This window comes from Colossoma macropomum, unplaced genomic scaffold, assembly GCF_904425465.1.
Source record: "Colossoma macropomum unplaced genomic scaffold, Colossoma_macropomum, whole genome shotgun sequence".
NCBI classification, from domain to species: Eukaryota; Metazoa; Chordata; class Actinopteri; order Characiformes; family Serrasalmidae; genus Colossoma; species Colossoma macropomum.
The window spans coordinates 14521-32632 of NW_023495223.1; the positions used below are offsets into that span (position 1 = coordinate 14521).

At 39.5% G+C, this 18112-nt stretch overlaps 1 protein-coding gene across 6 annotated transcripts; it reads left to right on the forward strand.

Annotated features, from left to right (window-relative positions):
* Positions 1-3365: 3365 nt before the first annotated feature.
* LOC118801201 (nuclear factor 7, brain-like) lies at positions 3366-16433 on the forward strand. 6 transcript variants are annotated; one of them, XM_036561378.1, is made up of 10 exons: positions 3409-3618; positions 3843-4101; positions 5591-5779; positions 6255-6361; positions 6755-7231; positions 7595-7690; positions 7825-8055; positions 8218-8240; positions 12485-12537; positions 13305-16433. In XM_036561378.1, the coding sequence occupies exons 5-10, from the start codon at positions 6830-6832 to the stop codon at positions 13841-13843; spliced, it is 1344 nt and encodes a 447-aa protein (XP_036417271.1). In that variant the 5' UTR covers positions 3409-3618; positions 3843-4101; positions 5591-5779; positions 6255-6361; positions 6755-6829; the 3' UTR covers positions 13844-16433. The 6 variants fall into 6 exon arrangements, with proteins under 6 accessions (XP_036417275.1, XP_036417271.1, XP_036417272.1 ...); XM_036561379.1 differs by having other exon boundaries at positions 5591-5712; XM_036561380.1 differs by lacking the exon at positions 6255-6361 and having other exon boundaries at positions 5591-5712.
* Positions 16434-18112: the final 1679 nt, after the last annotated feature.

Here is an 18112-nt window from a genome sequence, read left to right on the forward strand (position 1 = left end):
AATATAGCAGTAAAAATTAAAGTTATTTATTGTTTCCTGATTTAAGGTAATTCAATGTATCTTTTACACTGAAATAGCATTTTGAACTTTATAGTCTTTTACTGTTGCTATTTGAATTTCTACAAACATTTTTTTACAGTAGAATAGAACAGCTATGTACAACACAAATAACTGCGCACAATATTTTTTTATTTATTTATTCATTTAACTTCCTATCTTTCACTCGTATTTACTATTTAAAATCACTACACACATGCATCTGCATTTCAATGCAACTAAAAAAAAAAAGTATAATACAATTATGTTTCTTAATTAAAGCTACTGAAGATGTACACTTGATGTACCCCAGTGACGTGATGGTACCACAACAGTCACTCTCGGTACGTTTTTTTCTGAGAGTGTACAGGTTTTGGTGTTTACATACGAGAGTGCACGTCTCTGACCGAAGAGTCTATGATGTCACACTGCATAAACTCCCATATGTTTCAGGTTATCATTTCATGTAATTCATACACTAACTGTCGAAATGAGTATGTATAGTATAGAATAGTAGGCTTTGATTTTGACTTCTAACTTGATACATTTGTTAAAATGCTGATGATCAGTTATAATGGAGTCGAGGCTATAACAGAACATATATGCGCAATGACTAGCCTTAAAGCTTTGAAGTTGGTGCCACTTGAATACAATCATTGGACAAGAAAGTGCTGGGAAGACTCCAGGAATCCACATCAGAATAGAAGAAGTGCTTCGAAGACATCTGGGACACTATATTTAGTCCGAGTGATGAGTGTGTCTTTCTCTGGCCTTCAGTCTCATTCTTACTTATATTTTCTATGGAATTGAGCTCTTTAAATAATCGTCTGCCAAATACAGGTAGTTCATTTTTACCAGGAGTGTTAGATGATTTTCAGTTGGTAAGATGTGTCTGAAATGAAAAATTATGAAATGTGTCATTATTTACTCCTTCATTAATGTAGGGCACAAAACTAGACTTTACATTGCTGATCACAGAGACTGCGATATATCTGTGCCGGAATCTGTGGTGGTCAGCAAACGAGTCTATGTTCAAATGTGACCAGGGATGCTGTGGAATAGGTAAGGGCTGTGGAAGACCAGCTGGAAGCTGCAGTGGGGATTGTGCTTGAGTGCACACATTACAACCTATTATGACATCAAACACATCCTTATCTAACATAAACTCACAAAAACCTATTAACTAAAATACCTGTACTTTACATTGCTGGATGTCCAGAACTAGTAGTAGCTTTTACCCAGAGAAGGAGAAGGTTCATTGTCTCATTTCCTCTGGATCCCCACCTGATCAGTGTCACTATAGTTGTAGAATCGTTTAATTAGTGTGAATAATATGATAGAATATGTGACAACGTGTCAGCCTTGCGTCAGTATTTTTCTTTTAACCTGGACAGTAAGAAACCCTGAAGTTAAAGTGAGTGGAAAACAAAACCCAGTATATCTGTCTGGGGTTTAAACAGTTTGCTGCTTTAATATATTCCAAATTTCATTTATCTATTAGTACTAAGGTTGGATGTCAGGCTCCCTCAAAGAAAATGGCACCATTTTCAAAAAACAATTTGAAACAATGTCTAACAAGTAATTATTTATTCCCCATATCATAGGTCTTTATTGATCTATAATTTGGCATTGTATCCTAATTTTAATGCTTTTTCAGTGGATTGCTCAATGCTTTTAACTGTAAAACTGACAGGTTCAAATTTGCTGATTTCACCTTCACTCCATGAAATACTTTGATTGTGTTGAATTATCCATGGAAATGCAGAATGAGAGCATTTTAAGTGGACTTTTTAAAAATAAGGAGATATTTTTCTTGTGCAACTTGGTTATTCAGTTCAGAAGTCATTTCAGTCACTGATCCCTCTGTCAATGGGCAGTCGTCAGCTGCTCTCAACAGTAGAAAGGGCTGAACTGAAAACAGTGGGATCTGCCTCTTCTCCACCAGTCCGCTGTCAATGAAGTTGCCTGCAGCTCCAGAGTCTGTCAGTGCTGGAGAAGGGAAAACTCCTGAACTCTGTCACAAAGTCACTGTAATAATCATACATTTGTCCTTTTTTACAAGGGTGGACTAAAGAACTCACCTCCAATGCAACCTCCAGGAGAGGCTTAGGCAGTCTCTGATATGATGTAGTCCCTCATTCCCTGTTAGCTGTGCCCTCCCAGTTCCATGTGTTCTGGTTTAGGGATGACTGTGTAAATTGGAGGAGCTGGAAAAGACTTTGGCCTTAATTGCTACTTTTCTCCCAGTGAACTATCCAGGGCGAAACAGGTTAGAGTAAACTGGTTCAGGTTCATGGACTCTCCTTTTTATTTAACCCCCTCTTGTAAAAGGTGAGCAGGGCTGCACCACTCCAACCACGCCCAGCTGAGATGGTGCAGACCTCCAAATTGTGGGCTGCAACAGTGTGATTGCCTTGTATTATTTCATATAAAAGACATGCTTTGAAAAATATAAATGTGTTTTAGATTTTAAAGCTTCATTGTTCTGTGACCACAATGCTGTAGCACAGTCTTTAAATTTACCTTAGGCTGCACTGTATCAGAACTCCCTACATCTATCAGATGAGCTGTCATACCTTTCATGGACAGCTATAGTCATAGTGGAAAGTTAGTGGGAACACACAAAAACAACTGTGGCTAGGCTTGTTAAGTTTCAGGATGGAGCAACAATTAACAAAACAACCTCCTGAATTAGTCAGAGCTGAGTTTCCTAAAAGCATCTTAGCACACAAGCTGACTCTTAAATGGTAGAGTGTGCATCTTAAACACTCTCTACCATTTAAAACAATTCTAAATAATCTATTTGTGGGCAGTGAGATGGAAGTGAAATGGAGGGAGTCATTTTCAAGGATCCAAACCACCAGCTATTTACAGCTGTCATGTCCAGACTCCACCAATCAGCAGAAACAATAATAATGGGAAGTAGCAGAAGAACATAAACAACAAAAATAGCTATAACAACAAAGAAATGACAATAAAATGCAGTGAATATGTATCACTATTCATGTAAATTTGTGCATAAAATAAATAGGAAATATGAGGCAAAAGGTATTTACAATATATAATCAATCTTTCCTTATAGTTTATTGTTTAATTTGTAAGATCTGGATTCTGTTTGCTGAAATGAACTAATAATTTAGAAACCTCGACTCATCTGAGAGCTCCCTGTTTCAGGTTATTACTGAACTGCTGCCATCTAGTGTTCAACACAGTTAGAATAGAGCATCTGATTGACTCCCCTTTTTCAAAGCTCCTCCTCCTCTACCTGTTGGCGGAAGTGCATCTCATGCTGTCTCTCTGATCTTTCTTCATTCTGAACTCACTTCACTCAGAGACACCAATGAGGAGCTTTTAAACAGTGACTGTATGTGTTTGTTTCTTGATGTGTGACTCTGAAAGGAGCTAAAACTCACTCTGTGGGTTGAAGGGCTACGGTGGCTGTTTCTCAACTGTGCTGCTCTGATCATTACTTCCTGGGATCTGTGTGTTGGAGAAAACACTAAAATATGCAGCAGTGATATCCAAAGGCATACTTGAACCACTGCTCTAGGGAACATGTTGAACACTGCGTGAGTGAAACAGGTTAGTTAACATAAGTTGGTATGTGGAATAAGTAGCTAGCGGCTGTTTCAGCTGAAAACGACTCTCTGTGCCAGCACACTTGCAATCTGTTACATGTTTACTACAGACAGGTATTTGCGCATCAGTTACCTAGCTAAAAAAAGAAGCTGGGGTATTATTCTAAAATGCCAATCTTGTAAATATTACAAAGCAGCTACAATAAAGCGAAACTTTCGTTTCATAAGCTGTTTCTTTAGAAGACCATGTGCCCTGGTCGGAGCTCCGAGGCATAAGACAGATCTGTCAACGCGCCTTTCACCGTCATCTTCCAATCAAAGAATAGACGAAAGCCTTTCGTGATTCCGATTGGCCATTAACAGCATCAGGGAATTCGAATGGTCGATCGAAAAATGCTGGGATCGGCCTGTTCAAGTTCACGTCCTCCTGGCAGAGCAGTCAACGAACAACACTGGCGAAGAATCGGCCGAAAAGTTGAAGTACAAGGTAAGTAGCCAAGAAACATGAGATATTGTATGTGTATTATTATTTAGCAGCACTTGTTTAAAAAATCTGAGCTTTTGGTCCAACAGACAGGGACTACACTAACAGTCATGTTTTTGCCAGCTAGCTAGCGTTAGCTAATGTAAGTCTAGTGGCATAGCTACATAACGATTCGTTGGCTAGCTGGCTAGCGATGTTACTAAGCTAACGTCAGCGATATGACCGAGCCCTTTTTAACAGTTTTTAGCACACAAATGTCCAATAGCTATGTATAGTTTTTTTTCTTTTAATACAAAATTATCCACCATTTGGCTGCTACATTTGCTCATAAAAGGTTAGCTAATGTAGACTAGGGATGTGCACGGGTGCTGGAGCACTCGGCCAACTATTTAAGGTGCCAATAACGTTATTCGAATACTGAAATCACTAACCTAGCTGGCTTCTCAGGTTATCGTTACGTTTCATCACGGGAAGACGGATAAAATATGTAGACAATTCAGATAAAGTCCGCTTCTGTGGTTTTGCAGGACTGTAAATGTGTCAGTTTTGCTAATATTTGAAAGTAAGTATGTAACTATATTACTTGGTCCTAAACATGAGCGCGTTGCCATGGACGTCTTGTAGAGTACGTGACTGAAAAGGCAGGGAAAGCGAGGCCGGGTCTGGTGTGGCTTTACGTCCTGAAACAGTGAAGTGTCTCAGTTTTTATACATAGTCTTTATACCACTGACATCTTTTAAAAGAGTACGCCCCCAGCCTCATGTTAATTTTGGCCAGTTTTGGCTGAATGCACATCCGTACTCCACCCTAAAGTTAGTAGTATTAACAGTAGCATAAACAGAACAGTTTAATGGTTGGAACATTTTGGGACAGCTGAAAAACTAATAACTTTTACAAATGTTTACCATAAAATAATATAATCAAAGAATGATTGTTGTCAAATGACTGTTTAAAATCGTAAAAAAAACCCTATACATCAATAGCTATTTTTATTAACATATAAATTATTTTTACATTAGTATGTTAAAAATGACTTAAAATTGACCTATACTTTTTGGGTTGCCATGTGTTTAGATTGGCAAAAAAGCTCCCAACCTCAATTTGAAGCCACATTCTGCTGTGCTAAATGTCCCAAATTCAGACTGGAGTTTCTGTTCGCTCAGACATGAAAGTGTTGTTGTTACCCTGTTTAATATGTATACTGTGTCACGCTTCCCTTCCCTGACATACTGATACATGAAAAGGTATATGACATGATCTGAGAAGCTCCCACCAAAACCAACCTGAAAGCTCTGTTTTTCAAAAGAAAATCAGAAACATTTCCCTCCCGACTTAGTAATGCTACTTCTTGCAGTGTTAACAAAAACATTGTGTACATAGTGCAGCTTTAATTAACTTCAAGTTTACCTGTTAGTTGTTGGAATTTCAGACACTGATTATTTTTGTATACTGTCAATTAATCAATTAAGCTGTCTCATATTCTGTTTTTCAGGCCTTTCGTATTTGTGACATTTGAGGATGGATGCAGAGTGAAAATTTTCAAGTCCTGTGATTTACTAAAAGAGGATAAGTTTAGTTAAAAGATCTGAAACCTGGAGGAAAAGTTCTTACAAGGTGGTCCGACAGCAAATTCTGTAATACCTATCATCAATTACTTTGGCCCATCTATGAAGAGAAGGGAGTAAAATATTTGCTACTGTTTTTTATTATTATTTTTTTTTTACTGTTTTTAATCCGGCATCAGATTAAGTTGAACATTGAAGCTGTATTTCAGTGTCTGAAATTATACCAACACTTCCAACGTTAATTCTGCAATCCAACCACTGTCTTGATTTGTAATAAAACGTTCAAGAATAAAAGGTAAAACTGAATGGACAGTGTGTTAATTAAAATGAATGTGTTTAATTAGGGTTACAAAGGTTTAGTCCTTAACTTCTGAATGATTTTGCTAGCTTTTTCATTACTTTTATTGACTAATTCCTGTTCATTCAAAAAGAAAAAAATGGAGTTTTGAAAGAGATCAAATCAAGACAAGAAAGAGATCTCCTCAGATCTCTTACGCATCTGAAACTGAAATCTCAGTTTTGACTCCTTTAACCTTAGAAGTATCTCATGTCTCATTTTTGTCTAATGCTATTTCTCCTAAACAATTTTAGGAGAAACATCTGTGACAAAGTTGATCTCTAAATGAAACATAAGTGAGAATCACAAATAAGTATCCTGAGACAAAGATCAACATTTAAGCAATAAAAAATTCCTCTAGGTAAGTTTGTATGAATATGAAGCACAAAGTATTAGATAAAATAAAATCAATATTTCCTCATAGTTGACATGTTAAATTTGTAACACCTGGATGCTATTTGCTGAAATTAATGGCTGATTTCCTGTAAGTTAGAATAGAGCATAGACTGACTTATCCTTTTTCAAAGCTCCTCCTCTACACCTCTGCCTGTTGAAGGAAGTGAATGTCATACGGTCTCTCTGATCTTTCTTCATTCTGCTTTCACTTCACTCAGAGACACCAATGAGGAGCTTTTAAACAGTGACTGTATGTGTTTGTTTCTTGATGTGTGATTCTGAAAGGAGCTAAAACTCACTCAGTGGGTTGAAGGGCTACGGTGGCTGATTCTCAACTGTGCTGCTCTGATCATTACAGACGTCCTAAAAGAGAAAGTGGAGTTTGGACTAAAGGAGCCGTTACAGAGAAACAGCACAGCAGCAGTTGGAGGAAATGGCTGCTAGAAACCCTCTTTCAGAAGAAGAGCTTTCCTGTCCTGTGTGCTGTGAAATCTTCAGGGATCCTGTTGTTCTGTCGTGCAGCCACAGTGTGTGTAAAACCTGCCTGCAGATGTTCTGGGAAACTAAGGGGTCTCGAGAATGTCCAGTTTGTAGAAGAAGATCCTCTAAAGATGATCCTCCCCGTAACCTTGTACTGAAGAACGTTTGTGAGTCTTTTCTAGGGAGCAGTCAGAGATCTTCAGCAGGGTCTGAGGTGCTCTGCAGTCTGCACAATGAGAAACTCAAACTCTTCTGTCTGGATGATCAGCAGCCTGTGTGTGTGGAGTGTCAGACTTCAAAGAAACACAAAAATCATGAATTCTGTCCAACAGATGAAGCTGTGACTGAGTTTAAGGTAAGAAACTTGTTCTAGTATTTTAATATCCAAAACATAACTAAAATGTATAAACTTTATCTGTATTATGATTAACCTATTATGTATGTTGAAGGTGAAGCCTGTCAGTGAGTGTGGCTTCAGGCCAAACAGCAAAGAGCACAAGTGAATTGTCAATCAGAAAAATGCCCTGTTAAATTCATTATGACTGCCAACACAAAATGTAAACTTTTAGGAATGTTACTCTACACTAGACAAAAATGGAAATTCTTTTGAATAAAATTGCCATCCTCTCTCCTAATTCCCCCTGTAGGACCATCATTACACTGAAATAGTTAAACTGGTCAAATATTATAAAGTGTGAAGGATGCTGTTTAATTGCAGAATAAACTCAAGACTGCTTTGGAGCCTCTACAGAAGAATCTGAAAGTCTTAGAGGAAGCTAAACAAGACTATGACCAAACAACAGCTCACATTAAGGTGAAACATCATCTTGAATTGTGAAACATGTTGCTGAGGTCATGTTTTTGATGAGTGTCCACTTCTCCTGTAGGTGGTAAATGCTTGTAGATCATCTGTTAGAGTTTATGTTTCCTAATGGTCTCTCATTCCAGACGCAGGCCCAGCACACAGAGAGGCAGATAAAGGAGGAGTTTGAGAAGCTTCACCAGTTTCTAAGAGATGAAGAAGCAGCAAGGATAGCTGCACTGAAGGAGGAAGAGGAGCAAAAGAGTCAGATGATGAGGAGGAAGATTGAGGAGATGAATGGAGAAATATCATCTCTTTCAGACACAATCAAAAACATAGAGAAGGAGATGGAAGCTGAGGACGTTCTGTTCTTACTGGTAAGAGTCACTTTCTTTTTCTCTCTCCTTATTTATCGGTTTGGTCGGGACTTTTTAGACAGTTGTTTCTCTCTCAATTTCTTTTAAAATACCACTTAAAAAACTCTTATTTATTTATTAACACTTAATTATTTAAAATGTTCTCTTTATTTCTCCTCTCAGAACTTCAAGTCCACAGAGAAACAGTAAGTCAATGTCAGACCACACATTTTGTGTAATGTTAAAATCAGTGTCTCATTTAAATTCACACTATATATTATACAAACCCAAATCAAAAAAGTTGGGACAGTATGTGAAATGCAAATCAAAAACACAGTAGCAATTTGCAAATCCACTTCAGCCTAAATTTAAACGAAAGCTGTATAAAAGCAACATATTTAATGTATCATCTTAACAATTTCATTGTTAAGATAACAGTGGGTACATGAGCAATGTAGGAGTGGGAACATTGTAAATATTCACAAAACATTTTAAATGAGGTGATGTAAACATGCTTGGGTATAAAAAAGGAAGCATTCAGGAAAGGCCTGGTCTTTTATAAACAAAGTCAAAGCTCACCACTTTGTCAAAAAATGCATCAGCAAATAAACAATTTAAGAACAATGTTCCACTAAAAGCAATTGCAAGGATTTTAGGTATTTCACCTTCTCTGGTGCTTAATATAATCAAAAGGTTCAGGGAATTCTGAACAATCTTTTTGCATAAAGGGTATGGCCAAAAATCACAACTGAATGCGTTACGGGACGACGGGGAGGCAGACCCAAGTGCAGAAATGAAAACCAGTGAGAAAGAGTGTTAAATACATTTATTGGGGCAGTGGAGTGTGAGTTTGGGATGTTGCGGTTAAGGTGACCCAGAGCCAGGCTCCATGGAGTTACCGCTGCGCCACCAGGAAGCACAGGTGACAACGGATAAAACAACTCAAGGAAGGGGAAATGAAGAGGTGGGAAAATGGCAAACAAAAGAAATTCTGAAAGCAGCGTGTTCAAACAAAGGCTGAACTAGAAAGGTGAAATAAAAGATTGAGAAAACAAAAAACACTTCCACTGTAAGAATGAAGGGAAGGTAGACTTTATGTTTCAGTTGTTTGCTCTTGGTGGACTCCTTGGCATAGACTCCTATTGAAAATGTGAAGCATTATGAAGTTCATAGACTCCTATTGAAAATGTGATGCATTATGAAGTTCAAAATGCATCAAAGGCCCCAAGACTCATACCACCCAAAGAAAGACAAAAAATTCCGCTTTCAAAGGTCAAGTCAAGAGGCTTTTATTGTCATTCCATATATGTACAAGTACACAGTGGAGTGAAATTATGTTCCTCCAGGAACAAGGTGCAACAAGGACCAAAAGAGTACGAAGTGCAAATGTGCGGACATAAGTGTGCAAACAAAAATTTAAACTAGAAACAATAAATACGATAAATTAAACATTTTATTAGACACAGTAAACAGACAGGACAGTGCAGCACTGACACAGCACTCATTTCTGGACATGAGGTAGTGGAATAAGGTGCAGAGATATTTAACATGCTGTGATCTGTGAGTTTATGCAGTCAGATAACGTACATAAACACAGCACTTACTGAGGAAGTACTTGAGTAAACAATGTAAACACAGTGTTAGCAGCAATGTTCCAGCTAGTGCAAGTATAGCATCAAAAGAGGTGTGTGTGTGAGTGTAGAGTATGTGTGTGAGGGGGTATTCAGACCAGTCCTTGTAAGTTAAAAAACCTGCTTAAAGAACAAAGCTGTTGCAGAGTCTGGCAGTGATGGTACCTCCGGTACCTTCTGCCAGACGGCAGCAGTGAAAAAAGTCTGTTTGATGGATGGATGGGGTCGTCCACAATGCTGCTGGCTTTGCGGTTGCAGCGTGTGGTGTAGATGTCCATGATGGAGGGGAGAGAGACCCTGATGATCTTCTCAGCTGTCCTCACTATTCGCTGTAGGGTCTTGCGGTTGGAGGCGGTGCAATTCCAAAACCAGGCGATGATGCAGCTGTTCACGATGCTCTCCACAGTCCCCCTGTGGAACATGGTGAGGATGGCAGGGGGGAGATGAGCTTGCTTCAGTCTCTGCAGGAAGTAGAGGCGCTGCTGGGCTCTCTTGGCTATGGAGTTGGTGTTGAGGGACCAGGTGGTTCTCTGTGATGTAGACACCGTGGAACTTGGTGCTCCTGATGATTTCCACAGCAGAGCCAGTGATGTTCAGTGGGGGGGTGGTCACCTCGCACTCTTCGGAAGTCAACAACCATCTCCTTAGTTTTGTCCACATTTAGAGACAGGTTGTTGGTTCTGCACCAGTCCGTTAGCCGTTGCACCTCCTCTCTGTATGCTGACTCATAATTCTTGCTGATCAGACCCACCACAGTCGTGTCATCAGCAAACTTGATGATGTGATTTGAGCTGTACTTTGCAGTACAGTCGTGAGTCAGTAGAGTGAACAGCAGTGGACTAAGCACAGGTGCTCAGTATGGTGGTGCTGGAGATGTTGTTACCTATCCTGACTAACTGAGGTCTCTCAGTCAGGAAATCCAGGACCCAGTTACAGAGGGAGGTGTTCAGGCCCAGCAGGCTCAGTTTTCCAATCAGTTGCTATGAGATCATGGTGTTGAATGCTGAACTGAAGTCTATGAACAGCATTCTGACACAGGCGTCTCTGTGGTCCAGGTGGGTGAGAGCCAGGTGGAGTGTGGTGGAGATGGCATTGTCTGTTGAGCGGTTGGGGCGATATGCAAATTGCAGTGGGTCCAGTGAAGGAGGGAGCTGGTCTTTAATGTGCCTCATGACAAGCCTCTCGAAGTAGTTCATGATGATGGGAGTGAGTGCAATGGGAGGGTAGTCATTGATGCAGGACACTGGAGACCTCTTCGGCACAGGGATGATGGTGGTGGACTTGAAGCACGTTGGAACGACTGCAGTGTTCAGAGAGATGTTGAATATGTCCGTGAGAACATCAGCCAGCTGTTCAGCGCATTCTCTGAGCACTCTGCCCGGTATGCTGTCGGATCCTGGTGCTTTTCGTGGGTTGACTCTGTGTAGAGTTTTCCGCATATCAGCAGTGGACAGACACAGTACCTGTTAATTTGGAGGAGGTGTGGTCTTCTTTGCCGTCGTACCGTTCTGTGTCACAAGCAGGTGGAGGTGTCTTGTAGTTGGTGATGGCCTGGATGCCCTGCCACATGCGCCGTGTGTCGGCAGTGTTTTGAAAATGTTTGTGGATTTTCTTTGAGTAGGCGCGCTTAGCCTCTCTGATAGCCCGGGAAAGCTTGGCTCTTGCTATCCTGAGGCTTGCTTTATGTCTGATGTAGCCAGTCACTGATTCTGTATACTCCTCCAGGTTGATGGAGTCATTGGAAGTTGCTGCTTCTCTGAACATCTCCCAATCAGTGTGCTCAAAACAGCCCTGAAGAGCAGAGATAGCCCCTGGCGGCCAGGTTCTCACATGCTTCTGGTCTGGTTTGGTACGTCTGAAGAGTGGCCTGTAAGCTGGAGTGAGCATTACAGAGACGTGGTCTGAGTAGCCATAGTGGGGGCAGGGCTCGGCCCTGTACGTGCCGGGGATGTTTGTGTAAACATGATCCAGCATGTTAGCTCCCTGGGTCGCAAAGTCCACATACTGGTGAAATTTGGGGAGTACTGACTACAGATTAGCATGGTTGTAATCTCCAGCAACGATAACCAGTCCATCTGGGTGTGTGTTTTGGAGATTGCTGATAGCGCTGTATTAGCACTGGGGACTATATATACTGCTACTATGCACACTGTAGTCAGCTCTCTTGGCAAATAAAAAGGCCTGGCTCTGACAATCGCAAACTCCACTAGTGGTGAGCAGTGACTAGAGACTAGTGCCACGTTTTTACACCATTCAGTGTTGATGTAAACACACAGGCCCCCACCTCGAGTCTTACCGCACTGTTCAGCGTCTCTGTCCGCACGGAAGCATGCAGCGCCGCCGGAACCGGAAATTGGATCAGTTGATGTCTTCAGTTCCCATACGTTTATTAAGTGCTCCTAAAAGGAAAGATGGTGAACATACTTCAGTCCCAACTTTTTTTGCAGGCATCATATTTGGAATGAGCAAATATTTACAATTATGGGAAGGCAGAGCTCATCTACAAATATGAGGGGGACAGAGCACATGCCACAGCTTTGAATACGACGCCTCTAAAACCCCCTTCTGCAACACAGACCAAGTGGCAGCCTCCACAATACACTATATACACAATATCATAATGTTTTATCATAATTATTTTACTGTTTTAAGTTTTTATTCATATCTTTCATACTTGTCTCAACTTTTTTTGCAATTGAGTTTGTACATATTGAAGAAATGAAAGTTATACATTATAGTGAATATTATAATGAAGGTGATTAAGGGTTGTGTGTTAATATTGTAGTGATGAGAACAGTAGCAGAAATGTTTTTTGACAGAAACAACAGAATTGTGGGAGTGTGGGAGAACATGCAGGAGATTCTCCAGTACAGTAAGTTCTGTTTCTCTTAGGTTGATCTCTCACACACAGTCTGCTTCTGCACTAATGAGAATCTTAACCATCATTAAGAACAGAGCTTCTCTAATATGGGTTTGAGAAATCACTGTGTAGCAATTATTAGTTTTTTTCCAAATATGAAATTAGAGATTGCTTAAATAGTGCAGAGTAAAACATTCTGCGTCATACAAAGCCAGATTTCAGTACCTAAATAATGAAGTACTTATGAGCATCTTATCAGTGTCTGTGAGCCAATAAGCATGCTTCTTCTAAAATCTAGAGTGATAATTGGCTGGCTAAATTGGCAGAAAATTGACATTTTTGAGGTATTTTAACAATTTTTCTTTTTTCAGATTTAAAACAGCTTTCCTTTTTTACATAAATATAGAAATATAATGTGTTTATCTTGAAAAGTTCTGTATTCAAAAGAAGTTATCCAAAGTTAATTCAGTCATTCAGTAATCAATATCAGTGTATGTGAAAGTCAGTGTATGTGAAAATGTAAAAATGTTCACTACTGAAAAATGCTGCGCTCAGATTAGATCAGTCACTGGACTATAATGACCATTCACTACTGAAAATACACTTTAGTGCTGCACTGAACTGAACATCAACATTTAGTCCAGGATTAAAGTTGATCTGTGTTCTGGAATCGACCTCTAAAGCTGTTTTACTCACAGTAAAGAAAATAGTCTGTAGAGGTGAAACATTTACAGAAATGAGAGAAAAACATGATGTTTCATTGTGTTCTCTCTCCTCAGCCCCTGTTACTCTGGACCCCAACACTGCACATCCAGACCTCCACCTGTCTGATGATCTCACTGCTGTAGAAACCAGAAGCCAGAGATCATCACTTCCTGATAATCCAGAGAGATTTGATGTTGGTTGGTGTGTTCTGGGTTCTGAGGGTTTTAACTCAGGGACACACTGCTGGGACGTCCAGGTTGGAGACAGTTATTATTGGGAACTGGGTGTGATAACAGAGTCTGTAACGAGAAAAGGAAACTCTTTCTGGGGTTCAGTGTGGAGTCTGTGTTACAGTTTTGGTAAATATTTGCTACACTGCCCAGGACATCCAGATCTCTCCCTCCCACTTGAAGACAAGCTGCAGAGGGTCGGAGTGCAGCTGGACTGGGACAGGGGGAAAGTGACCTTCACTGATCTTCTAACAAACACACACCTGCACACTATAACACACACTTTCACTGAGAGAGTTTTACCACTTTTCTTTAATGCATCTGATCATCCTCTGAGGATCTTACCAGTGAAGACATCAGTAACAGTGGAACAGCACAGTTAAAGTTGATGCTGCTTAGAATGAACATTTATACAGGTAGTGAGTGTCTGAATTATGATCATAAGAATATGTCACTACATGTATATTTTAAACTAAATGAGAAAGTTTGTGAACAAACTTTAGATTGGCTTGAGAAAGCCAGCTTAAAATGTTGAAAATTAAAGTGGCTGTAGAGTGTTGTTGGTGGCTAAAATGTTGGTAGGTTGTTGCTATGCTATCCCAGGTGATTACAGAGATGTTGCTAGGCTGTTGCTATGGTATCCCAGGTGGTTGCTAGGATGTTGCTAGGCCATTGCTATAGAATCCCAGGTGGTGCTAGGCTGTTGCTATGGTGCCCCAGATGGTTGCTAAGGTGTGTGTCTGTTTGGCCTTAGAGTGGTTTGCAGTAAGCCTGCTTCAGGAAGGACTGAGGATTGAATTCATGTGTGAGACGATCTGCTCATACAGATAAATCCACCCAAAGACTGACAGCATTGCCAATGCAGTGTTCTTCAAATAGTCAGATTTCTCTGGAAGTGATGTCCAACACATAAAAGGGGGACTTGCATTTTCTTTGGATGTTTCAAGTGATGTGCGCAGCTTACAAAACTTCCTTGTCCACAGAGATGAGCTCTGGAAGTCAATCAGTTACATTTCAAAATCATCAATACTCATCCACTCAAAAACTGACCATGTCCAAGTCCATGTCTTTCACATTAAGCTTGTCCGGATGTATGAGAAAACATTGGTCCGTATCTCTGAAAATCTTGGAATCTCCTGGAAAATTCTGACTCAAGCTCATTCATGTACATGGAAATGTTAGCTGTGTTGACCAAATGATGAGTGGAAATCTCTCTTAAGTGTTTGAAACAGCGAAATGCCCCCCTTTCTATAACTTGCACATAAACTAAGTCTGGATGTGAACGCCTTCCACATCTCAAATAGACTCATGACTGTTTGTCCAACTCCCTGCATACAGACATTGAGCTCATTTAAGTGCGATGTAATGTCTGTCAAAAACATGAGTTTCACAAGCCACCTGACATCCTCAAGCTCTAGGTAATGCTGGTCCTTCTCAACAAGAAAGGCTTTGATTATATCAGTGCAGTTCACAAAACTTTTTAGCACTTTTCCACTACTAAGCCACCTGTCACTGGAGTGAAGTGGGATGTCTTTGTAGGCACATTCCATTTCTTCCAGCAGTTCTTGGAATTGCCTGTTAGTCAAGGCAGAGTGAGCTCGTAGAAAATTCACAATTTTCACAAAAGTTTCCATCCCAGTGTTAAGATCAGAATTTGATATATTTGCACAGAGACTGTCCTGGTGTATAATGCGGTGGAATTTAAGAACAGTGTGCCAAAGTTTGTCTTTTGTTATTATGTTATTTTATTATTTTGTTATTATGTTTGTTATTATGTCTTTTGTTATACAGTTATTTTGGCGAATACTTTTTTGCTTTCCCACCATTGCAGGGCGTCATCAGTGGTGATAGCAAAGATTTTTCGAACACTAACTGAAACGCTTTCAAAATGTTCAACAAAGGTTTTAGCTAAATCCTCACCTTTTCTGGTGCCATAGTTGGGTTTTAAACACCACAGTTCCTCTTCGTACTCCAGCAGAATCGCAAAATCTAGCCACAACTGCCTAACGAGGCAAATCGTTGATGTCCGCACTTTCATCGAGCGCGACGCTAAACACAGAGAAGTCTTTAAGTCCGGTCACTTGCTGTTCCCTGACGTTATTCACCATATCAGTGATCCGGAGCTTAACAGTTCTTGCTGAAAGTCTTTAAATCCAAGAAATGATAGTATGCTTGTTTGCCAAACCGTCAAACACATCCCCCGCTGCACAAAATGCTTCTTTAATGTATTTTCTGTCAGTGAAGGGCTTTCCATGTTTAGCAATGCACTGAGCTATCTTGTTACTTGCAAGTGTGGCATAACTTTTACCATAGCTTAAATTTTAAAGAACACTTGTCTGTGTCTTGTACCTTGAAATTGCTCGCATGATTGATTCCATTTTGTCAGTATCATCCTTAAATGAGCTTTGATGCTTTATCTCAGGATGGCGGCGCACACTTGAATAAATCCATACAAATCAGTCCAGTCTTGTTGAAATGAACGAACATCCACTTTAGTGTGTTCAGCTGCCATATTATTGTAGTCATACAGTATGTGCCATACATCAGATTGGTTCAAAAAGCACAAACCTAAATTTCTGACTTTGCTTCTACGTTCCTGTAAAGTTTGGTGGTTCTAGTTCAAAAGTTGTGGGGCATGAAAAAGACAATATTTTGAACATAGAATGATTATAAGAAAAGAATAAGAACAAAACAAAAAATTGTAAGTTGACTTTCCCAAGCTTTTCTCTGATAATATGAAACAGATAAATGACTGTAACACCTCTAACTCCTTAACTGTTTGATCTTTAACTCCTTTCCTGATCTTTAATTGATACTCAGCTCCTCTTCTGTCTGATTCATTTGAAATTCTTCTGCTGAACCTTCAGCTGTCCTGTATTCAAAACAGGTTAATTGTTGTCTCCTTTCATATCATCACTCTGTAGAAGTTGAGAATTTACTGTTTGCTTTGAATAAAATGCAGTATTATGCATACATACTGCTGTGTGAAGCACATTAAGTCCATTTGAATTTGTTCCATGTATCACTTTGTTTCTTCACTTTCCCATGGAGGACACTCTTTAATGGACAACTGGACAAGTCCAGGTGGAGATAAGAAGATAAGAAACACAATCAGTGTAACTGCTGCTTTTCAACCTTGAGACCAAAAAGTCAGCCTGGAAGAAAAATGTCACGCAGAAACAGAGAGAAAGAGAAAAATCAAAATGGGCAATATACCAAACCAGTTTGGTCCAAATGACATTACTGAATACGTCCAAGACATAACACTACAAATAAACAACAGTTACAATAAATAGTAACATGTTTTATGATTTTCTCATTTGTATTGTGTTTTGGAAAGTGTTGAGTGGTCTCTGGCCTTTATGGTTTTATTTGATGTGAAATTCAATTCTAATATGTTTTTTCTATTTAAATTTCTGCACAGTAAACAACACAAACGTTTTTTGGTTTTGTTCATTGTATGGAGTTCTAGAAAGTGTTTTTCAAGTTTAATGAAAAACAGTCATTTTTTTTTCTCAAAATTAATGTTTAATTATATTTCTCTTCTGAAATGTTTGTAACGAAGCTGCAGGTGGATCCTGATAGTCTCATATACAGTAGAATTGATTAAAGAATAGCCATATAGGACAGGTACAGGGATAAACCAAGGGAATACCATTAACCAGGGGGAAACTTTAAGTGCTTAGGGGAGCCTGAAAAAATGGGAATATAAAATCTTATCAGATTGAGCGGCATCAACCAACTGAGCTTATAAAAAAAAAACACTTCGTCTAAGGAAGGAAGCCGGAAGGATCCTTTCTGGTGACGAGTCTACACATGGCTGCTGATGCTGCTGGTATGGCTCTGATGCTTCTTGGGACCAGGTTGGGCTTCCCAAGACATGGCAGGATGACAGTTTTGGATATGCTTTGAGGCTGCACAACTCTAAACTGTCTTGCATTGTCTGTGCTAAAGTTTAAGTTACAAAAAAAATTAGAAAAATTTGCAGATACTTTTAATACTCAAAATCCATGTAAACTGAAAGACAGCTAAATATTATTAATTTTATAATAATATTGTCATTTATTGTTATTTATCTGTTAAAATGTGTTTTAGGGCCTGTGTTTGATTTTTAGAGAAAATGCACAGTGTAGTGGATTGGGACAAGGCCATTTTTGCTTTTTTTCTGCCCATCCCCAACTCTCTCAGCTCAGAAGCATGCACACACTGCATGACTAGCACTTAGCCTTTTTTACACTGCATGGCTAGCACTTAGCCTTTTTTACACTGCATGGCTAGCACTTTTTAGTCGTTTTTTACATGTATTTAGCTGTAAATTTCTGACTATCAGCACTAAACTCAGAGTCTGAGTTAATCAGAAAACTGCTTGAGACATAAGAGAAAGTTCTACACTGAACACTTTGCTGTGAGGATTTAGTTGGAACATTCAAATGGACGTAAACACAGGATCTGAATGGTGGTTTTCTGAACTAGATTACTGACTGGATCATGCTGAAATCTCCACAAAATCACTCTGGACACACAGGGTAAGTCCTGATGGTTGGCATGATGTGTTAATTGCGTTGCTGTTTTAACCTTTTGTTGCCATATGAAGGCTAAAGCAGAGAGCTAATAGCAGGTTTTACAGTGGTTATGGCTGTGTTTATGTTGTA

Coding starts and splice junctions, on each gene's coding strand:
- LOC118801201 (XM_036561382.1), top strand. CDS start 6,830: ATGGCTGCTAGAAACCCTCTTTCAGAAGAAGAGCTTTCCTGTCCTGTG. Junction 7,691..7,824: donor AAACAACAGCTCACATTAAG/GTGAAACATCAT, acceptor CTCTCATTCCAG/ACGCAGGCCCAGCACACAGA. Junction 12,538..13,304: donor GCAGGAGATTCTCCAGTACA/GTAAGTTCTGTT, acceptor CTCTCTCCTCAG/CCCCTGTTACTCTGGACCCC.